Source organism: Phoxinus phoxinus (assembly GCF_949152265.1).
Source record: "Phoxinus phoxinus genome assembly, chromosome: 20".
In the NCBI taxonomy this organism is placed as follows: Eukaryota; Metazoa; Chordata; class Actinopteri; order Cypriniformes; family Leuciscidae; genus Phoxinus; species Phoxinus phoxinus.
In genome coordinates, this window is record NC_136895.1 from 23,146,697 (window position 1) to 23,171,039 (window position 24,343).

Consider the following 24,343-nt stretch of genomic DNA (forward strand, 5'->3'; position numbering starts at 1 on the left):
CTCAGGAGGTCTCCCATCCAGGTACTAACCAGGCTCAGCCCCGCTTAGCTTCAGTGGGCAACCAGTCTTGGGCTACAGGGTGATATGGCTGCTGGTCCGGCCATGTAATTTTGGCAATTTACAGTAGATCAATCCTTGACCAATACTGCCCTACAAGTGCAAAAGACCTTAAAGGGTTAGTTCACCCAAAAATGAAAATAATGTCATTAATGACTCACCCTCATGTCGTTCTAAGCCCGTAAGACCTCCGTTCATCTTCAGAACACAGTTTAAGATATTTTAGATTTAGTCCGAGAGCTTTCTGTCTCTCCATTGAAACTGTATATACAGTATACTGTCCATGTCCATAAAGGTAATAAAAAGATCATCAAAGTAGTCCATGTGACATCAGTGGGTTAGTTAGAAGTTTTTTAAGCATCGAAAATACTTTTTGGTCCAAAAATAACACAAAATAAGACTTTATTCAGCATTGTATTCCCTCCCGGGTCTGTTGTCAATCTGTGTTCAGGACTCCGCAGTGACGCTGCTGACGTAAGACGCTGATGACGTGTTATCTGGTGCGCCCGAGCTTCGTTTACAGTCTGAGGGAGACGCACGCTATATTCAAGCTATTCTACATTGTTTGCGTGGATATCATTTTTTTTAATGGTGCGTAAATGTGCATGTCGCGGATGAGACACTTTTACAGTGTGCGTTTCCCTCAGTCTATAAATGAAGCTCGGGCGCACCAGATAACACGTCATCAGCGTCTTACGCCATCAGCGTAACTGTGAAGGATTCACAACAGACCCGGGAGAGAATACAATGCTGAATAGTCTTATTTTGTGTTATTTTTGGACCAAAAAGTATTTTCGATGCTTCAAAAACTTCTAACTAACCCACTGATGTCACATGGACTACTTTGATGATGTTTATATTACCTTTATGGACATGGACAGTATACTGTATATACAGCTTCAATGGAGGGACAGAAATCTCTTGGACTAAATCTAAAATATCTTAAACTGTGTTCCGAAGATGAACGGAGGTCTTACGGGCTTAGAACGACATGAGGGTGAGTCATTAATGACATTATTTTCATTTTTGGGTGAACTAACCCTTTAACTCGCTAGAGTGTGGAACTGCGAAAAATGACTTTAAAGATTTTTAGGTGTCCCGCCAAATTAATTATAGCTAGGACACTGGAAATCTGGCAATTAGATGTTTAAGTAATGAAAATTATCTACATAAAAAAATATTGAGCTCAAACTTGACTTTTGACCACTATTTTAAAGGTACTGTACTCTGCCTTTGTATTATCAGCAAAAAGTAAGAAGTCATGCCAAGTCAAAAGGCATTAACTTCCACATTATCAATATTTGGTTGCTGATCACCATTAACAAAATAATTTTAGTAACACCTGTATAAAATCTAGTGATCATGGTATTTATATTGTATGATTTACAATTACTTATAGCCATACTTATTGCTATACTGTGCTTTGATTGCAGTCTGATGGCATTGATACATTAGAACTGACAAAATACCTCCATAGCGATAAAGAGCAAGCCATTGGTGACGAGTGGCATTAAGACTAGTTAGCAGTTCCTGCCACAGAATAAAAAAATATAAAGAAAGAAAGAAAAATATATATTTTCGATTTTTTGACTGACATTTTTTTCTGACAATTGTGAGTTTCTGTGTCACAATTTCCTCCTCCTTTTTTCGTGACAGAAACAAGTCATAGATAGAGAGCCTAAGTCCCGCCCCTCCGCTTCCGGCTCATGGGACCTTATTTCGGAAAAAATATGTATGGAAGTCAATGGCGAGAGATAACTTATCTTTTTATTCCGTCTGAACTGTCCCCTGAACTACACATATGATGTTTGTCAATTTAAAAGGTAAATATGAAAGTCAAGAAAGTCGCAGTTTGTCATAAAACAGAAGAGTAACGTTTAGTTGTATGTGAAAATCGCTCGATGAACTACATCTCTCGTCTCGCACTATGTAGCCTACGTCACAAGATCCGTTGCTCGTATGTGTGTATTCTGGCTCAAAACACGAGTCAGGCATGACGGCGTAACGTTACGATTATAATGTAAGACTATAGAAAAAATGACAGACGTTAGCTTCAGTAAAGTTAGCTTCATTCATTGCGAGAAAAGGTATGACGTCGCATGTGCGCCTTCTGGGTTTGTAGTCTTTGTAATTACGTATTTTCACAGTCTTATACCTCAGCAGTTTTACATCAAACTGCGACTTTCTTGACTTTAAAATGTATCTTTTAAATTGACAAACATCATATGTGTAAATCAGGGCACAATTCAAACGAGATCAAAATATTTGTTGTCTCTCGCCATTGACTACCATACAATATTTTTCCGAAATAAGGTCCCATGGTGGTCGACCGGAAGGGGAGGGACTTAGGCTCTCTATTGTAACTGTCACTTTTTTCCACCAGGTAGACTCCGCCCACAAAACACGCCTCTGTTTACAAAATGCTCGATTGAGCCACATCACTACAATATAAGAACAGTATTATAATTATCTGAGACGTTTTTTACATTGAAAGAATAATAATTTTAATGTATTAATTCCATTGGTATTTAATTGGTACCTAATAAACAACTCCGTTAAAGCAAATTTGTAAAGGTACACTATGTACCTTTTAGCGCTCTAACGGTTAAAAACCAAACAGCAAGCGGCTTTTGGAAGAACATTGTAGCCGGTGTTGTGCCGAATTTCAACTGTTCTCCGTGTGACATCAGATGATGACGTCAGAGGGGCGAAATTAATTTATTGTTTGTGATTCCCTTTCATTTTTATTTATTTTCATTATTTTTATGTAGTTATTGAGCCAGAGTTTGTTAAATGTCTTGAGGACATACTAGTTTTGTATTTTTTAAATTCAATGAAATAAAATGACAAATAAAATAAATAAATAAAAAGCTCTTCACCGTTTACTCTACAAAGCTTTGTGTTACCAATCTTTTCACAATATGTTTTACATTTACATGATTGTCACTTCATGGCTCAGAAGGACGAATTATATTGAGTAACATTCAAATATGAGAATGATATTTGTCTTACTGGAGATATTTGTACACCTGTTCTAAATTCCCTATATAAGATACAAGAAGGACTTTTATTATGAAACGGTTTGCTGTGTCCGCTGCTTGGCAACGTAAGTTTCCGCTATTCCGCTATTGAGTTTACTATGGCCGTTTCTCAATACCAAGTACGCAAACTTCGGACTTGCGTCCTTGGTAGTTCAGACTTTCCAAGTTCGACTTAAAGGAACACTCCGACTTTTTGGGACTTTAGCCTATTCCACTTATCCCCCAGAGTTAGATAAGTCCATACCTTTTTCATCTCCGTGCGTGCTATAAGTCTGTTTGACGCACCCACCGCTAGCCTAGCTTAGCACAAAGACTGGATGTAAATGGTTGCAGCTAGCATACTAATCCAAATAAGTGACAAAATAACGCAAACATTTTCCTATTTACATGTTGTGATTTGTATAGTCACAGAGTGTACAAAAAACAAAGTCACATGAGACACAGACATATTTTGTATAAATACTGGGAACTATATTCTCTGAAGGCGAAGCACTGCTACTTGGGCGGAGTGATAACCGCAGCACCTGAGACGCGCTCTGAACGAACTCTCTGCTCCTCACCACGGCGCGTCTCAGGTGCTGCGATTATCACTCCGCCCAAGTAGCAGTGCTTCGCCTTCAGAGAATATAGTTCCCAGTATTTATACGGTTAAAATATGTCTGTGTCTCATGTGACTTTGTTTTTTGTACACTCTGACTATACAAATCACAACATGTAAATAGGAAAATGTTTGCGTTATTTTGTCACTTATTTGGATTAGTATGCTAGCTCCAAAGCCCCAAAAAGTCGGAGTGTTCCTTTAAGGCGGGCGTACACGGTGCGAGTTCGGACACTCGGGAGGTCGTGAGATATTGCACACGTTAAGAGTCAGTTAAACTGATAATCGCGTCAAAGCAGCTGGTAACGTAGACTCACTGTATTCCGGACACTTTGCACACTAAAAAGTCCCGTAAGATTTCAATCCGCGGAAAGATAAACCTGATTGGCTCGTCTGTCTCTGGGGACATGCCTTCTACACGTTCCCAAATTTGATTGACACATTTTTGGACAAATCATTTTGGAGAAATCTTGAAAAAACTGCCGGGAGACGCAGTGTCCAGATTACAGTGAGGACTCACGGGCCGTTTCTCAATATGCGTTCTTGTCTGTACTTGTGTTCTTGTGGACTTGTGAAACGTTATCCGTCGCTGCCCAAGTACTGTCCCAATTCAAAAGTTCACATCTAGCCAAGTCCAGTTCAAATCCCCGGATGTGTTCTTGATCCGCCCCTTTTACCGAGGATGCATGTAGAGGTGACTTGTGCGAACTTGAGACTGACAGGTATCCCAGAATGCATCTCGTCCCACCAGCAAGCGTCAATGGCAGAGGAGAAAACCCGCGTAATATCAAAATACTACTGTTATCGTGTCATGAAATGTAATTCTAAGAGTGTTTCAGTCGAGAATGTAGTTGTTTAAAGCTCAAATCTGTGGTTTATTTATAAAGATAGCGCCCATTTGAAAAATGTATCTGACGTTGTCGGAGTTGTGAGATCCAGGCGATCAGCGCTCATTAACCCCGACTAGAACAGCTTTTCCTCGGCTAGTGCTTCTGATGTTTGCCGCTGGCTCTGGTGTCTCTAGTCTAGTGGTTAAACATGAGATATAATTCGTCTTGTGTATATCTAACGGGCGATCTTTGGTCTCATTAATCTATAATTTGTTCCATGGCAAATCGTTTTGGCTGAGGGCAAAGTGAAGTTTCATAATTTTATATATTTAGGCTATTTAACTTGAGCTATAGGCTATTTTAAGCTGACTTATGTTTGACTGAATTGTTTGCTTTATGTATTTTTATTTACTTATACTTTTATACTGGATATCAGATCATTGAAACTGACATTTAACAAAAAGAGTCAGGGTTGTGTAATTTTATTTTAAGCTATAGGCCTATATTTTAAAATATATATAATATTTTTTATATTCATTTTATTATACATTCTCTTCACTGTACATGTATAATAAAATAAAATGACACAACCCCGTCTCTGTTTTTTAAATGTCAGTTTTAATGTTCAATAATGTTACATATTTTTAAAATGAAAACAAAAAGAAGCAGGGTTGCATTTTATATTTCGTGTTGTTATAAATGTATGCAGTGAAGATAATCAATGTACACGTTGCTTGAACCACATTTGTGTGGCCATTTAATGTGTTTAAGATTTTTTTATTTTTATGAAAAGAGGCAGAGTGTTGTTTTATACCATATTTCGTTTTATTGTTGCCTAAAATATACATAAAGAGATAACCGGAGTAGCCAGAGCGTGCTGAGTGACGCGATCAAGAACGCCGCTGTCTCATTTGCAGAATAACCGGACTTGCGTCCTCTCGTCCTCGGGAGTTCGTTCTCCTAAGTCGAATTTGGCAAGTCTGAACTACCAAGGACGCAAGTCCGAAGTTTGCGTACTTGGTATTGAGAAACGGCCACGGTGTTCCGGACGGCTGAATTTTTTTACTCACTGTGTTTCGGACAGATAAGAGGAGTCATTTCTAATATAAAATACATACATTTTAACCACTATAAGTTGGTAAAATAATGATATTAATATTCATATGTTGTATATTTATTATTTATAAGCGTCTATACACTTTTAATCGACGATTTCTCAAAATAGCCCCACACTAACACGGTAGCATAATGAGGGTCCCTACCTTCAAACCGAAGCATTGAGAACTTTGACAGTGTCCAGACAGTTTAATAAGAAGATATTTTGTACATACAGTCATCTTCACGTATACAAGCAGAAGCCATCTTTGAAAAACAGTCTCTATCAGTCGATCAACGAAACGCCGATCCAAATGCGCTGGACCATATGAGATTCTACACAGTTCAGCGCACTTGGAATCTGCTTTATCGCATCTGCTTTATCTAAGCTGCTCTGATTGGTCAGTCATTGAAAACATTGTAACAGCGCCACCGGCTGTTGGGATGTCCAAATAACAAAATTCACAGCACACAGACAGCCAAAGTTTTGATGGAAGAAAAAATATGAGATGATTACAGAGATTTTAAGGATAGTTTGTATTCCTCAGTCAGACTCGTGCAGGTGTTCAATAGAAGTTTCTATTTAGGAATCTTAATATTTGTATTCCTAACAAATGTGCATTCTGTAATTTATGCGTCACTAGCATTACCAAACAGAACTGAGAAAATAATGACTGTATTAAAAAAAAGTTTCCTGAACGATCCCTGTGTCTGCCGCTGACTAGAGTTGTCTGAAATCATGTACAGTCAGAGCAGGTACAACAGTTTATGAAGAACTGGCTTCTTGAATGTTAAAATATGCATGTTCTGAAAAGCATGCATGTGTGTACTTTGAATACAATTTAGACACACTACATCTGCCATGTTAGTATTTTCATATGACCTATGATGGCAATTGTGTCCCTGTTCCCTGATATCTACAAAAAATGTCCCCTAACCTTATGGGATAGTAAAGTGTTCATCTATTGTGAATTCTATAATCTTGTTGGAAGTACTGGGTCATCCAGGTATTTTTAGGCTATTGCTAAATGAATACTGTGTATTTGGACATTGATTTGCACAATGTGCTGTTTTTCACATGCTATATAGTAGGGAAGTAGATTTATTTGGACACAGGGTCTTTCTTGTCCCTTTGGTCTTGCAAAACTGATTGTCCCGCCCCAAAATCCCTCCATTAGTTGAGCCAATGTTGCTATATCAGACTGATCTGGATGCTCAAACAAACACATTAGGCAAGATAGATATTTGATAAGGAGATGAGAAGCTTCACTACATTCCCTATACATGCTGTCAGCCAACAGAATAAATTGATTTGCTACGATCTTAATTGTTCAACACTTATAGAACTACTAAAAGTTTAAAAGATTGATACAGAGCCAAATATGTAAATGTTTGCAGACTGGAGGCATATAGATATATATATTGACAGATATATTGCTTAGGGAAGAGTTCTGCACTGGGTACAGTGTAAATGTGTACAGACTAAAGTCAGATGATTGGATAAATAAGTTGCGGTATATTACAGAATATGAGTAAGAAAAAAAGCAGAGTAAAGAGATGTGTGAAGTGGAGAGAGAGATACTGGATGTTAGTAGACAGAGAGAAGACCGGATGGGCAGTTTGCTGTATATCTGTCATAATGTAAAAGTGTCAACATATGGAGAGTAGATGACAAAACATTTTTTTTAAATTAAATGTGGGTGTACCGTTAACTGACAAAATAACTGACGACGGAAAAGCGGGAATGATGAACTAAAGCACGGCCAACATAAAACTCCAGTCATGTTGGTAACGTTTAACTCCGTACTGTCAACACACGACTGTTTCAGACAAAGTTCAACTATTTAAATGTTTATAATTTACAGATACAACAATTATGCTCAGTTGTAAATAATTTCATATTGTTTTTCATCTCACATTAATTACCCGTTGCCATTTTGGCCAAGTGACATTTTTCAATATTTACCTTCTATAAGAAGAAAATGTTTCATGAACCTTATTTTTAGTGGCTTTACAATCAAATTTAAATGATAACTTATTCAGACTTGTGACTTTGATTTGATTGATTTTTGAGTTGTTCATAGCACAGTTTCATATATTTATTTTTAAATATATTTTATTTAAATAAATTGATAATTACTTTAGAAAATATTTAACCCTCTCTCACTTTTAGTCTATAATAATATAACAGATTATTTTACCTTAATGACAAAGCCACATTTATCATCTTTCTAAAGACCCATCAGTTATGCCTGCACAGCAAAATCCCCAGTGTTAAATTAACACTGCTCAGTGTTTATATGAGTCCACACTCAGATAGTGTTAAATGAACACTGAAGCAGTGTTAAAGTTAATGAGATAATTAAGTGATTAATTGAGTTATGATTGAGCATTATTGAAGACTCTCTGAGTGTGGACTCATATAAACACTGAGCAGTGTTAATTTAACACTGGGGATTTTGCTGTGTGTAGTCCAGAGGGTTCAGGAACTGTGACTGTTTTAGTGCGTGTACGTCAGGTTTGGGTTTAAGCTCAACTAGTGGGGGCGACTGTTAAGAGGTTAAATCAGCAATGAGGACGCCTCCAAACTTCCACTGTATCTGATCATCTCTCTGTATACCAGTAACACCAGTGTGTAGAGTGACAGTCTCTCCCTCAGTCACTAATACTGACTCCACAGCATCTGTCACAGTAACAAACACATCAGGAGAAGAAACACAAGCAGATTTAAACAGAGTTAATAATGCTACAGGTCTAGAAGTCAGAGATGCTGAACATCTTTGACTCTTTAAAATCTTTAGATTTGCTGCTCTTGCTTTTGAGTTATGAAGTTTGCTAATTAATTAGTAGTTGCAGTTTAAATTCGTAAGCTAATTGTTTTGTTTTTGCATATATTTATACTCTTTGTTGTTTTTCTGACTTTTATCACTGTAAAGCTTCTTCCTTTCTTCCCTCTGGCTATTGAAACTGTTTGTATCTTTCTGAATGACTCCTTATATTGATCCCAAACTTAAATTATTATTAATATTATTATTAATTATTATTATTATAACATCAGTCTTATTAATGTGTCTCATAAAACACTGCATTAAATATTAATAAGCAGTGTCTCCCTATAACAATAACTCTAATCTGTGTGAGCTTTGTTGCTGTTGTTCACCATAAACTTTATATGTGGATACAGGAAGATTAAATAAATGAATAAAAGAGAGACATGATCAGATTCAACAAAACATAATTTATCACAATCAAACTTTATATGGTCATTTATATGCCTCTTGTTTCTTCTTCATAAAGTTGTGAAAATAACTCTAGATTCATCTGTTCTGTAAATCTCTGAAGCATCAATGTTATAGTTCTGCCAATAGATAATATTTTCTTTACACATATTTCACTTTTTACACATTATTCTCTTAAACTTACACTCATAGCTGCATTTTTTAATTGACTAAAACAACAACCGGTTTTGAGGAGTAAACCTCTGATTATTCCACATCATCTAAACTCAGAAAATTAATCTAGATTTTAATTCAGTTATCAGATTGCAAGACTTGAGTTACTCACCGCGGACAGTAACACTGAATATTTCATCTTTTGTCTCAGTTCTGCTCCTGATCTGTAGTTTATAGTCTCCAGTATCTTTAGTTCTGATGTTTGTGATGGTCAGAGATCCATTATGTTTGTCCACATTCAGTCTGTCTTTGAATCCCACATTATCACCCTCAGCTATAGAGAAGACTCCTCCTGTTTCTTTTATAGCAATGATTTCATCACCAAAGCACCAGTCAGCTGAATCACCTTCTGGTATTACAGTGTGAGGTTTTAGAGTGACAGAATCTCCCTCCATCACTGACAGTGACACTTTCACATCAACAGCAAACACACCTGATGGGGGAAAAATAAATAAAAGATGTTAATTCTTGATCAATCCTGTCATTTTTTGCAGTGCAGCAAATGTTACAGTGAATTTACCCTGATACACAGTGTTTTTCATTATTGTACTGAAGTGCTCTGTGTGTGTGGCTGAAACACAGATGGAGAATCCAGAACTGAGTCTGGCACTGCTGTGCTGTGACTCTGCTGTTACTTAGCCTAGTTTTCTAGATATAGTTTGAAACTGGCTTTTGCCGACTCTGAAAAGTAAATTTCCCCAATACCCAGTTCAACCATAAAACCACAATTTACATTTTTTACACTAGCCTCCTGTGAGGATATTGTTTTAAATGTAGCCTACATCCATTTCACACTTACATCAGTGTTGTGTCTCCTGAAAACTAAACATGACGTGACTCGTGATTTCAACATAAAACACAAATTGTAAAAATGATGACCGTATGTGGAAGATAACATGCAACACTCAAACAAAACACACAAACACACAAAATAAATCAGTAAAATTAAAAGTGCAGCCTGGAAGCACTGGATTAAAAAAAAAAAAAAAAAAAAATGAACCAAAGTTAAAATGTTACATGTTTCTTGTACTGGAACAGCATTATTCAGATAATAAATACTGTTTTATAGTTCTTCACAGATATAGGGGAGACCAGAGAGTGATGTCATTTAAGGTGAGTTCAAACATCATCAGTTTAACTAAAAGAAATAAAGAACATGAGTTTTATCGTCATGCGTGAGCACCAGCATCCCTTAAATAACAGAAGTTGAGTCACATAAAATATTCGCCTATAAAGAATGTACAGAATAAAAAAACAGGTTTGGTAAAAGTACAATTTCAGGATTGGCTCAAAAATAGATCTGCAAATGTTTTGCGAGTGAAAAAAAATAGCAAATCATTTAGGCTAATTTTATCTCCCATCTCATATTTGTTTCCATCACAGTCTATTTGTTATATATTTGTTACAAATGGTAGTATTTTTAATTAAAAATGTTACCATTTGATTACATTTTTAATCAAAATATTTTACATGAAATAAAGGTTTGTATTGCATAATATTTAGAAAGTAAAACTTAGGACAATAATTCAAACCAACCCACGCGGTTACAGGAGCAGAAACAACAGCTCGTTCTTCTCTTGAGGCAAATAGTGATAATTATGAGCTTGATGAAGAAATGCAACTAGTTTTCTATTTCTGGTGTAGAATAGTGACACAGAAACCACAGAAAACGTTTTTTAAGTAATCAATATGAATATAGGTTTCAGGGACATCTGACTGGATAAATGATAAGAAGTTATTAATGTGCATCTGCTGTTGGTCGATTCTGAGCCGCACCCATAACCGACCGACAGAAGAGACAGAGACACTTTTATGCCGATTTACTTGTGATTTTTATTTTGTATTCCGCTAAAACAGTGACTAATATTCATGAGCTTATTGTGGTTGTTATTATTATTATTATTCACACAAAATAAAAGATAAAGTGTTTTGCAGAATATTACAGGTTGTCGGCGCCCTCTTGTGTTCACTACCAAATAAACACACACGCACGCACGCACGAACAAGTTACCCCCAAAAATAACCTTATAGCCTAATGGCGTTGTCACTTTCACACTATGATTTATCACAACATATATTTCTAGAAAAGTTATAACAGATGTTTAAGAAACAATGGTGATAGGCTACAAGCAAATTAAATGACAAGAGCAATGCGCACTTTCTGTTTCCGGTTTAGCCTATAGCCTACTGAAACCGAAAGTGTTGAATTAATAAAAATAAATATGACTCACCATCCACGAGCAATAAAGCCCCAAAAAAGTAGAAAATGTTCCTCATACTGATGTCGCTTCTGGTCGCATCCAAACGGAATGATGAAAGTGATGCAGGATATTGATGATGTGCTCGTACCAAACCGACCAGGTCACGTGATTTCTGCGAAAGAGTGAGTTACGTCATACTATTTCAAAGTGGTCTGAACAGTTTATTGTAGGTTTATGTACAGTTTTTATAACAAACGAAAGGAAAGAAAGAAAGAATAAATTAAGTTACAAGCCATGCACAGTTGTATAGGCCTATATTTAGTTTAATAGCCTAGTAGCCTACTGTAATTACCATAAACAAGAAAAAAATAGCCCTGCTATGGACTGGCCACTTGTCTGTTTCCTCTGCCTATGGCCCAAGATGCTGCAAAGCTGCATAGACCCTATGTGACCCTATAGCAATATAGAGAATGGATGAATGGATGGAAGAAAAATAATGCAGAATGTCTCAACAAAGTGATGAATCCAATATTAGGCAATTAAATATGCTACCAGATTAAAGCAGCTTTTAAATAACTCTGAACATGAAGGGTCCGTTTGTGTCTGCTGAGATGTCAAATACCTACAGGATGTTTATGAGAACTCAAAATGACAAAACTAAAGGTCAGTCAATATGAAATGAGAAGAGAAAATAACCACACACACAGAATTAAAGTGTAAACTTGAGTCAAGACAGTTCCTCTGTCCGTTGATCTTTTGTGAGGTTTGGAAATGAGGGAGAGTATCTCTGTTATTCTCGAGATAGGGCCTATAACCTCAGAGAAGAGAAGATTCTGAAAATAAACCGCAAGAACTGAGACCATCTGCAAACATTAGCTTTAGATCAGAACAGATATCTGTTTAAAATGATTTACATCCAATACAGAATCTTTATCTTAAAACAACTCTATACATGATTAGGCTATGGTCGATTTTTTGACTATTAGAAGAACCTAAAGGGACAATAAAAAGTTTGTAATTAGAAGTAAAAGGAAGAACTGAAAAAGACCTCACCAACACATACATGATAACAAAATTGTTGTGAATTTTCACAGGATGTGTAGGTTTGCATATTTAGTGTGTATGAAAGGCGTCTTCTATGAATCTCATGGTTTGACTTCCCTTCAAAACTGCAAGAAACAAAAGAAACATGGCGATTATTTTCCTGTAGCTATCCACATCCAGCAGATGATCATCAACAACTGACTTTTTTGGAAAACTAGAATTGTTGCACACAGGTTTTTGCTTAATATTTTTATTATAGCTAATAATTATTAATAATTATAGATATGTAGGCTATTTATCTAAAGTGTCCTACCAGCTTCTGCTGCACAATTGGATGCAAAGGATATTTACACTGTCAGGTTTATTAACCTGTTAACTAAAATAAGTTAAATGGTGGATTTCTTTTAGAAGAACTTTATTATATAACTTTATTATTTCAATAACTTTTTTATTTCAGAGTTCCCCAGTTTCTTCATTGGTTGAACAGATACATACGTCACCTCGTGTTGCAAACTAGTTCACGCCCACAGGCGCGCGCGCACATAACGGTAGCGTGCAGAGTGCTGGAGTATCTGTTAAACATCAGCTTAACTAATCAAAAACAACAACAACAAAATAATTCGATAGACATCGATATATATGAACATATTAATTATAAAATAATATCACTTTGTCGGACAATCTGAGAACCTACGAAAATGATTCGCACATTTGTTTTGCTCGTTTTGTTGTGTCTGGTTGGTAAGTTATAAATCAATTTTTCATGACAATTGTGTAATCACGGTAATTAGGCTACATACTACGCACAACGGTGAGGAGATGTATATGAATTATATATTTATGCCATTTAATCTCGTTCTGTAGGTGTTTTTCAGGTTGAATCACATGAAGTTCAGTCAGTGATGCTGGGAGACTCTGTCACTCTGGACTCTGGTGTTTCTGAAGTACAGCTGACGAATAATATCGAGTGGAGGTTTGACACCAGTCGCATAGCTTACACAATTAGTGGCAATCCAAAGTATGATGATGAGAGATTCAAAGACAGACTGAAGCTGGAGAGAAACGGACTTCTTACCATCAACGACACCAGGGGTCCGTTCTTCGTACGTTGCTTGAGACATCCAAGATGATATAATCGGCCTAACCATGATCTGGCTAATTGGGTTCTTCGAACACACCAGCCGGTTATGATTAGTATAGCTGGATTGAGTTATCTGAGATAATTGCGCGTGCATGCGCTGGTTTAAAAGGGGATATGTATCGATAGTAGAAACATTGATCAGCAACGTTGCTATTGGCTGCTCACCGTGGCCAAAGAGCACGCACAGTTTTTCTCCGCAGCAGAACAAAAGCTAGTAGCCTAGTCGAAGTTTATGCGGCATTTTAATGTTTAATGAAAACGCCAGGGAACACATCAAAGTCTGTAAAAGCCAGGAGATGGGGCTGGCAAATAGTAGCAAACAAATTAAATTCAATAGTGGGGACCATGTTAAATGTTTCTATCACTTGTTACAGTAGCCTATATACATTTTTGTATTTTAATTTAATTTCATAATTACTTTGTTGATTGTAATGTCAGAGCCACCACCCACTAGAACATTGGAACAAGTAAAAGTGAAAATGGTAATCTTTAAGCTACTTATACTGTTCTTGGTCTCTTTTAAAAATACACTGTTAAATGATGTGCATGTGTTGTTCATGTGCAGCAACCAAGAAAAAGGCTATACATTTTTTAAATAAAAAAACAGGTGGTGGTCCTGCACCCCCACTAACTCCCCGACAGAAGGGCTGGCCCTTGGGTTGAATGTGAATTGACCCTATTGTGGGGGGCATCTCTGGGGGACGCTCTTCCTTAGACCCACGGCAGGGACCAGTAGCAGCAACAGCTTCATTACTGGTAAATGAGCTTTTAATTATCTTAGTACACTGTAAAATAATTTGTTGCTGCATTAAATTAAGTAGGCCTATTATCCAAATGGCTGGTCTAAAGCCTGAATTGCTTTACTTTATGAAAGTGAACACTGCATGTAGGCTAATGTAAAAATATCTCTCCAAAAGAACACACAGAGTACTATTGCTGACCTTGCATAATATCTCTTATTGCAGGCAAAAGATGGCTTGATCACTGGCTTTTCTTTACAAAGAATAATTGAAATAAAAAAGGAACTAAGCATATTTGTCTTGTCTTTTATTAAACATTTAGTGAATTTTAAAAATGGTGTCCCAAAATTCTGTCCCGTGCCGCTCTGCTACTAGGTCCGTCCAAGTGCACTGGTGGAGGTCATCATCAGGCTGGAGATTCATTAGGCTGGAGGTCATCATCAGGCTGGAGATCATTAGGCTGGAGGTCATCATCAGGCTGCACCTCCACCACAGGGATCCTCTCCTTTCTGATGTGTAATGATGTGTAATGATGTGTAATACGGCACATGTAACAATAATGTCACAGTCCCTGTCAGGTGCAACCCTCAGACTTTTCAGACACTGAAGTTTTCCCTTTAGTTGCCCATGGTCAATTTAAAACTGTGCCCTTGTCCTGGCTAGAGCTCCATTGTCCTTGCTGTGGGTCAGGGAATGGGGTCATAAAATACTGCCTGCAGGTATAGCCCCTGTGTCTCCAAGCTGTAATGTTGTAATCACCTACATAATGAATAAAATATTGTTATGTTAGGCTCAGAATACGTGTAGTCTATACAGTGTGCTTGATATTTATATTTTCCGTTTCCATGTTCAAATAATGTGCTACATGTGACTATGTGACTGATATGGTATAGTGTCACACACCACCAAGACATTTTAGTCAGTCAACTGCATACTTTTTGATTCCATTCCTAATAATATTACTAATATGATATATTTAGAATTGTAATAGTAACTTACCTGCACATTTACTGTTCACAAAATCCTCTTCATTGAGGCCTTGATGGGAACGTGTGCACAGTCTCTGGCACCAATCACGTTAGTGAAGCCTGACACAGAGGCTACTGTAAATCAGACTTATTGGTTGAGTCATGATTGCATGATCTTCATTAAAAAATATAATGTACCTGCATTGGCAAAAAAAAAAAAAAAAAAAAAAAAATGTATCTGCTTTACAACCTTGGGTCTGGAAAAACCATAAAAAAAATTACAAAAAAGCTTAAGCGCGAGGTAAACTTTGTGAATAGCACGAGTCACAGGCAGCACTTTTCTCCAAGTTCACCGTATCACTCGCAAAGAATCTCAGGGAAATGCACACAGTTTGTGCTGTTGTTAAAGCCCGACTCCGACATTAAATGTGTTGTTCCAACAAATTAATGATACAAATGACACTCACGAGTCACGAGAAAAACGATATCTCTCTAAAAGTACGCTATCGCGCTGCGCTAAAGGACTTCCCGGATCACCTCCGCTTATAAAGCCGGGATCTAATCCTGTTAACATGAAATAAGCCTGCTCGCGAGCAGGTTTAAGATTGCGCACCTGTTGCTATGACAGCAAGTCCAGGATGAGCGTCGAAGAACCAAACAATCCAAGATCATGCCAAATCGCCAACAATCAAATCCAGCTAAGTGAGTTAGCGACGTACGAAGAACGGACCCCAGAACCACAGACACTGGAGTCTATAAATTTAGGACCATTATCAATAACAAGGAGTCAACCAAGACGATCAGTGTCACGGTTTATGGTAGGTGTAATATTAATAAAGCCTAATGTCCTTTTCATATTGATTTAGGAAGTGGCACTAAATCGTTCTCAAAAATATATTTCAATTATATTATATATCAATTTTCAAGTTTTTTTTATATTAGACATTTACATGCATATAGGCTACTTCTCAGTTTGTACTCATGTAGCCTATGGCTAAAACAATTGTTTGATTTCAATTGGTAAGACACGAAGGTGATATTCATAATTTGACCAACAGATGGCCTATAACTATTGGTCAAATTAGGCTACCCGCTTTTTAGCATGTATGCAGTCCCACCGCAGGAACTATCCAGCTGCAGACCCGCAGCACAAGCCTCAGGTCGGGATGTCTATTATTTCTGTCATGATGTGGTGAACTAATTTGTGAATCAGGTGTTTATCTGCTTAAAACTGTATCGTTTACAGTTATCAAACACAGAAAGATACTTAGCAATAAGAGTAATCAATCAAATGGAATTAAAAAGTAAACCAGAATTAGGTGTAACTAACCTAAACAATAATATTTCTTTATTTTCTGTAATATTTCTGTCATGAGAAAAATAGCCTATTAAATCGACACATTGTTCTCATTATATTGATCAGGGAACACGCACAGAAGCTCAACCGAACTTGCTTGACGCACGAGAACAATCTACATCTGTATTACATTCATAATACACAAATTCATACTATATAGAACATACTTTTTTAGCGGTTGTGGAGTAATTACTGCAACAAGAGAACATTCTTGAGCTTCCGTTTATCATAACTGATGTCTGCATTGATGAATAAAAGCCTAAATTCAATCTGTTTATCATACAGTGATCTTGTCGAATATATTAAAAGTAATGTCGTTAAATATTGTAGATATCAATTCATTTAAAATGGGAAAATAGCTCATCTAATAAAACAAAATTACGTGTGTTAAGTAGCGCTACTCTATCAAGACGTATAAGCCTCACACCTCACTCCGGCCTGTGGTTGCTGGTCTAAAATTGCTGGTCTAAAACTGCTGGTCTGAAACTGGATAATTCTGAGCTTATTCGAAACATGGAGAACTATACTATGCAGCTGATGTGTTAATTCAGCGCTGATGAGGAATGAAGATGTGCTGGTTTGTGAGGCTACCGGAATATTTAGTTACTCCGGCATAGTTTGAATACCCCTGCATTTAGTTTTATTTCATGTTTTGCAGCTCCAGTACCCGTTCCTGTCATCTCCAGTGTCATTTCACAGTGTTCTTCATCATCAGAAAGTTCATCAAGCCCAACATGTGTGCTGCTGTGTTCAGTGATGGATGTGTTCAGGGTTAATCTCTCCTGGTACAAAGGAATCAGTGTATTGTCCAGCATCAGTGTGTCTGATCTCAGCATCAGTCTCTCTCTTCCTCTGAAGGTGGAATATCAGGATAACAACACTTACAGCTGTGTGGTCAACAATCCCATCAGCAACCAGAGCAAACACGTGTGCATTACCGATCTCTGTCGGTTGTGTACAGGTAAGTTAGCAGTGATGTTATTGTTTATTTACTGAACCTGTGAGGTAGTGTATATTAGAGTATATTTACTCAGTCAAAAAAAAAAAGCTTTTTCTGTGCTTAATTTCTTTCTTCAGATGATGTCAGTTTTGAAAGCACTGAAGCTGTGATCCGATTGGTCGGCACTGCTCTGATGGGTCTGGCCGCTGTGGCTGCTTTCATTGTGCTGGTTTATGACATCAGATTAAGAAGAGCTGAACTGGAGAGACATCAGACCCTCAATGATGGATCTAATACTCTAAAACAAGAATAACCTGACTTTTGACTTTTTTGTTGTTGCAATTTGACTAATGACTTTTTACATGTTGATAAAAATAAAAAAGAATGGATGCAGTGTTTTTTAAATGCTATGTTCAATATACCAAAATTGGAATTGAACTGTAAGCCTGCTGTGCTTAAAATAAAATACTGATTTCAGATTTTTGTGTATTTTATTTATTTATTTATTTTAAATGCAAAAGTAACTTTGAGTTTTCTTTGGTCAAATTAGAAACTAATGGCGCTTTTCCACTGCATGGTACACGGCTCGGTACGGTTCGTTACGGCACGCTTTGGCACTTTTCCACTGCATGGTACACGGCTCACTTTAAATGGTACCACCTCTGTTGAGGTTCCAAGCGTACCGTACCGTACCGATACTAAAATGTCACAGATCACTGATTGGTCAGACAAAATCGTCACTACCAGCGTCATTGTATTTGCGACACGAGACAAATGCGCTAGATTTTAATAGCCAGTAACAGCCACCGCTGTAGCACCTGTTTTTAAACAACTTGCTTGAAGGAAAAAAGAAAAAACTTTCAAATAAATAAATGGCTGAAATGTCAGACACCAGACTGAGCATCTCAACATCACTGCACTCTGTCAGATATGTTCAAGTACATCAATAGTCATAATTAGGATTTACAGTTTTTACAAAGTTGTCTTTTTTGTTGTTGATCAAACTGCCACTAATGACTCTCTTTAGCCGTTACAGTTCCAGACCCACATCCTCCTCCACAGTTTCCTTCTCCTCCTCCACAGTTTCCTTCTCCTCCTCCACAGTTTCCTTCTCCTCCTCCACAGTTTCCTCCTCCTCCTCCACAGTTTCCTCCTCCTCCACAGTTTCCTCCTCCTCCACAGTTTCCTCCTCCTCCTCCACAGTTTCCTCCTCCTCCTCCACAGTTTCCTCCTCCTCCTCCACAGTTTCCTCCTCCTCCTCCACAGTTTCCTCCTCCTCCACAGTTTCCTCCTCCTCCTCCACAGTTTCCTTCTCCTCCTCCACAGTTTCCTTCTCCTCCTCCACAGTTTCCTCCTCCTCCTCCACAGTTTCCTCCTCCTCCTCCACAGTTTCCTCCTCCTCCTCCACAGTTTCCTCCTCCTCCTCCACAGTTTCCTCCTCCTCCTCCACAGTTTCCTCCTCCTCCTCCACAGTTTCCTCCTCCTCCTCCTCCTCCACAGTTTCCTTCTCCTCCTCCACAGTTTCCTCCTCCTCCTCCACAGTTTCCTCCTCCTCCTCCACAGTTTCCTCCTCCTCCTCCACAGTTTCCTTCTCCTCCTCCACAGTTTCCTCCTCCTCCTCCACAGTTTCCTTCTCCTCCTCCACAGTTTCCTCCTCCTCCTCCACAGTTTCCTCCTCCTCCACAGTTTCCTCCTCCTCCTCCTCCACAGTTTCCTCCTCCTCCTCCACAGTTTCCTCCTCCTCCTCCGCAGTTTCCTCCTCCTCCTCCACAGTTTCCTCCTCCTCCTCCACAGTTTCCTCCTCCTCCTCCTCCAGTTTCCTCCTCCTCCACAGTTTCCTCCAACTCCTCCACAGTTTCCTCCTCCTCCACAGTTTCCTCCTCCTCCACAGTTTCCTCCAACTCCTCCACAGTTTCCTCCTCCTCCACAGTTTCCTCCTCCTCCACAGTTTCCTCCTCCTCCTCCACAGTTTCCTCCTCCTCCTCCACAGTTTCCTTCTCCTCCTCCACAGTTTCCCCCTCCTTCACAGTTTCCTCCTTCTCCTTCACAGTCTCCTTCTCCTCCATCACAGTCTCCTTCTCCTCCTCCTCCTTCACAGTCTCCTCCTTCTCCTCCTCCTCTATCACAGTCTCCTTCTCCTCTATCACATTCTCCTTCTCCTCCTCCTCCTCCTTCACAGTCTCCTTCTTCTCCTCCTCCTCCTTCACAGTCTCCTTCTCCTCCTTCACAGTCTCCTTCTCCTCCTTCTCCTCCTCCTCTATCACAGTCTCCTTCTTCTCCTCCTCCTCTATCACATTCTCCTTCTCCTCCTTCACAGTCTCCTTCTTCTCCTCCATCACATTCTCCTTCTCCTCCTCCTCCTCCTCCTCCTTCACAGTCTCCTTCTCCTCCTTCACAGTCTCCTTCTCCTCCTTCACAGTCTCCTTCTTCTCCTCCTTCACAGTCTCCTTCTCCTCCTTCACAGTCTCCTTCTTCTCCTCCTCTATCACAGTCTCCTTCTCCTCCTCCTCTATCACAGTCTCCTTCTCCTCCTCCTCTATCACAGTCTCCTTCTCCTCCTCCTCTATCACAGTCTCCTTCTCCTCCTCCTCTATCACAGTCTCCTTCTTCTCCTCCTCCTCCTTCACAGTCTCCTTCTCCTCCTCCTCCTTCACAGTCTCCTTCTCCTCCTCCTCCTTCATCACAGTCTCCTCCTCCTCCTCCATCACAGTCTCCTTCTCCTCCTCCATCACAGTCTCCTTCTTCTCCTCCTCCTCCATCACAGTCTCCTTCTCCTCCTCCTCCTCCTCCTCCTCCATCACAGTCTCCTTCTCCTCCTCCATCACAGTCTCCTTCTCCTCCTTCACAGTCTCCTTCTCCTCCTCCTCCATCACAGTCTCCTTCTCCTCCTCCTCCTTCACAGTCTCCTTCTCCTCCTCCTCCTTCATCACAGTCTCCTCCTCCTCCTCCATCACAGTCTCCTTCTCCTCCTCCATCACAGTCTCCTTCTTCTCCTCCTCCTCCATCACAGTCTCCTTCTCCTCCTTCACAGTCTCCTTCTCCTCCTCCTCCATCACAGTCTCCTTCTCCTCCTCCTCCTCCTCCTCCATCACAGTCTCCTTCTCCTCCTCCATCACAGTCTCCTTCTCCTCCTTCACAGTCTCCTTCTCCTCCTCCATCACAGTCTCCTTCTCCTCCTCCTCCTCCATCACAGTCTCCTTCTCCTCCTCCTTCACAGTCTCCTTCTCCTCCTTCACAGTCTCCTTCTTCTCCTCCTCTATCACAGTCTCCTTCTCCTCCTCCTCTATCACAGTCTCCTTCTCCTCCTCCTCTATCACAGTCTCCTTCTTCTCCTCCTCCTCCTTCACAGTCTCATTCTCCTCCTCCTCCTTCACAGTCTCCTTCTCCTCCTCCTCCTTCATCACAGTCTCCTTCTCCTCCTCCTCCTCCATCACAGTCTCCTTCTCCTCCTCCTTCACAGTCTCCTTCTCCTCCTCCTCTATCACAGTCTCCTTCTCCTCCTCCTCTATCACAGTCTCCTTCTCCTCCTCCTCTATCACAGTCTCCTTCTCCTCCTCCTCTATCACAGTCTCCTTCTCCTCCTCCTCCTTCACAGTCTCATTCTCCTCCTCCTCCTTCACAGTCTCCTTCTCCTCCTCCTCCTTCATCACAGTCTCCTCCTCCTCCTCCATCACAGTCTCCTTCTCCTCCTCCATCACAGTATCCTTCTCCTCCTCCTCCTCCTCCTACATCACAGTCTCCTTCTCCTAGGGGTGGGCGATATGAGCAAAAATACATATCACGATATTTTTCGATGTCCGGACGATATCGGTATTATATCGGTATTATAAAATTTGGAATCACATTTTAGTAGCCTACACTTTAGTTAAATGACAGGCAAAATATGCATTTAAACCCTATATAACTATAAAAAGGTGAGGGATTTCATTGGACATAGAAATGAAAAATCTTTTACAATTTAATGGGGGAACAATGTTTACATGGTACAATTTCTGGTAAGCTCCGGTTTTGTATTATTGCTTGACACAAATTTCACGATTTCAATTCAATTCTTGTGATTTAATAATATTGACTAATTTGGATAAATATTAGGCACACAAGATGGTTGTTAATTTTCTCAAGAAAAAAAAACCCTCACCTAATGCTGTATACAGAGTCCTATATCAGCTGGTAGGCTATGTAGTAGCCTAGCCTTAATTTAAGGTTAAAAATAACTCAAATTAAATATAATGCGTTTATTATAACAACTTTATTTAATGAAGTAAAATATATATATAATATGTAATATAGAGCACATATTTAGCTAAATACTCTATAAAGCTCTTTTTTCTAGCCAACTAACGTTCTATATATGGTCATTGAATGGCTTTCCTGAGGTAAATGTTCTGTGATAATTGTTCTCCAGCTGTTATTGACCTCTTTCCGCAGTTGAAAAACACTGATTGATCGATATTATGTATGAGGAATATACATTTCGGTAAGTTGTACTGTATCTTTCAACATTGTTCATTCGTGTTTATTTAGTAGAGATGATCGGTTCACGTGCTGCTTGAACTGATGCGCTATAGGATCTGTCACGTCAAAGCGGAAAAATGTATTGTTTGAATTTCGTAATAAAATTGACAGACTTTTTATATCAAGTAACCTGCTCTGTCTTGTCTGTCGGTCTCCGTGTCCTCTTTGCTTTGCGATTTTTCTGTGCGAGAGAAATGGATGTGTGGCGTCACTGGCGTGTGAAAGTCGCTGAGTGCGTTGGCAGGCAGCTCTGTTAAATCTCACGCGACGCGTTCGCAAACTGCAGTTTATCATGTTGCATATGCGCGCTTTCTTGCTGTTGTGTTTAAGGAGGCGGGTTTGTGCTCTATTAACTTGGACTGTTACCATGCTCTCTGTATTTGATTATTAATGCCTGTGCATCCCGCGAGTTGGACACAGTAGAGGAGAAGGTTAAACGTTCAGTTCAGCCTCGATTCTGTATCGTCATTAGTAGTGTTAAAAGTTGTAAAAGAGCACCAAATTGAACAAAACACTATAACTACAAAATTTGAATTTATGAATATCAAACGGTATCCTCGGTATCGCAAAATCCATATCATGGCACAACATAATACCGGTTTTCACGTTCATACCGGTATAGCGCCCACCCCTACCTTCTCCTCCTCCATCACAGTCTCCTTCTCCTCCTTCACAGTCTCCTTCTCCTCCTCCTCCATCACAGTCTCCTTCTCCTCCTCCTCCTCCTCCTCCTACATCACAGTCTCCTTCTCCTCCTCCAGTTTCAGTCTGATAGTGTTGATCTCTTCTTCTGCTGTACATCTGTAATAATCTGAAGCAACAATATTTAAGCAAAATACATGATACATTGTGTTGATTGAAAGTCTGTCGTTGAAGACGAGACTCACACTGATACAACAGTATACAAACACTTTGGACAAATGATGGCAAGTGTCTCTTCAGTGACATTTCTTTTTTCCAAAATGTAGGTAATGAACAATGCAAAATAACTGCATAACATATTGCAATATAATATTACCTCTGTTTAATATGTGTATTATCGTACACTGCAAATTGGTTTAATAAGTTTGTGAAAAAATATACAGTATACTGTTATTCCATTTTATACATGCTTCCTGTGCTAAATGTCTGACTTGTTTGCATCTATATATTTAGCCCTGTATTTACTCTTGTCCTGATATCTGATGGTAAACATGTTTTGTTTCCACAGTCCACTTGCTTTTATTTTTTGTCACTGTTATAAAAAGCTAAGTCTTCTAATTTTTCATAATAAAAGTCCCAAGAACATAAAAATACAGAGACCCTCCATTATATATAAAAACAAGACTATCATTCAGTGTGAGTAACACTGACTCATAACCCGTAATATCTATTGATGAACTTTCAGCAAATTTCTGTCATTAATTCATTTTGAGCTCCTGCAGTTTTTGAATGTGAAACATCAGGTTTGTTTTTCTCCTTTGACCTTTTGTGTTTGTCTTTTCCTACAGAAATCTGAAATGACGGAGGTGGTTTATACATGTTTAATCACATAATCAAAATCTCTGATTCTGTTTGTTTACAAATTATGTGGTGATCATCGTATTGGCTTTTGTGTTTTATACTGTATTACTCTTTTAAATAAAATACAATTTACATTTGTTGAAATAAATCATGCTTTTGGATTCCTTTAGACTGATATTCACATATGATCATCATCACAATAAAATATTTTGGGCCAGATTTACTAAACAGGGCAAATTAGCGTGAGACCGCAATCCCACAAAACCACTAGTGTGAGTGGAAAGTTCAGCCAGCAACGATATCACCCTGTAGCCCAAGACTGGTCACCCACTGAAGCTAAGCAGGGCTGAGTCTGGTCAGTACCTTGATGGGAGACTCCTGGGAAAACCAGGTTGCTGCTGGAAGAGGTGTTAGATCCGGCGTCTCCAGCGTTGAAAGCAGGTGTGAAAACAAGGATACTAAATACGTCACATTATATCTGATGGTTTTTAGATTGGATTAATAGATTACATATTCAAGCAAACATTTGTAATTGGCTTGTTAAAGGGGTTTTTTTGTGCATGTTTGGACTGAGTTTTCGTTGCATTTACGGCATTTTGACCAGCAGATGTCGCCAGCGTGTGGTGTTGCGACTGCGAGCACTTCGAAACAGTGAGTGATTTTGTGAATCAATTTGTTCTATTGATACAAAGTTTCAAAAAGATTTACTATCATTAGATTTATGGGAATATTCCAGGAGCAGATATGTAGAGATCGAACGGGTGTTGAGCAAGGTAAGTAAGGACAGAATTTAAATTTTATGGTGAATTAACGCGGCTGGTATAGTGGTCTGATGGCATCTCCATATGTATGGAGCTAGAA

At 38.9% G+C, this 24,343-nt stretch overlaps 2 protein-coding genes and 1 long non-coding RNA gene across 7 annotated transcripts in view; 1 reads left to right on the top strand and 2 right to left on the bottom strand.

Annotated features, from left to right (window-relative positions):
- The window catches only part of LOC306988951 (muscle M-line assembly protein unc-89-like), a 53,097-nt gene extending 39,593 nt beyond the window's left edge, over window positions 1-13,504 (bottom strand). For 2 of the 5 annotated variants that reach the window (XM_079594185.1, XM_079594183.1), the window contains exons 1-4: window positions 13,394-13,504; window positions 12,328-12,443; window positions 11,305-11,446; window positions 9,186-9,506 (exon numbers count right to left, since the gene is read on the bottom strand). In XM_079594185.1, coding sequence (XP_079450311.1) covers window positions 9,186-9,506; window positions 11,305-11,446; window positions 12,328-12,339 — 475 coding nt within the window. In that variant the 5' untranslated portion in view covers window positions 12,340-12,443; window positions 13,394-13,504. Of the gene's footprint in view, window positions 1-9,185; window positions 9,507-11,304; window positions 11,447-11,626; window positions 11,728-12,327; window positions 12,444-13,393 lie in introns of all 5 variants that reach the window. The other 3 variants (XM_079594187.1, XM_079594186.1, XM_079594184.1) reach the window with 3 other exon arrangements.
- Window positions 1-24,343, bottom strand: part of LOC306988988 — a 241,940-nt gene that overhangs the window by 199,182 nt on the left and 18,415 nt on the right. The gene's annotated exons all lie outside the window — the stretch shown is intronic.
- LOC306988961 (uncharacterized protein) overlaps window positions 1-24,343 on the top strand; it is a 220,421-nt gene that overhangs the window by 170,441 nt on the left and 25,637 nt on the right. The window lies entirely within an intron of this gene.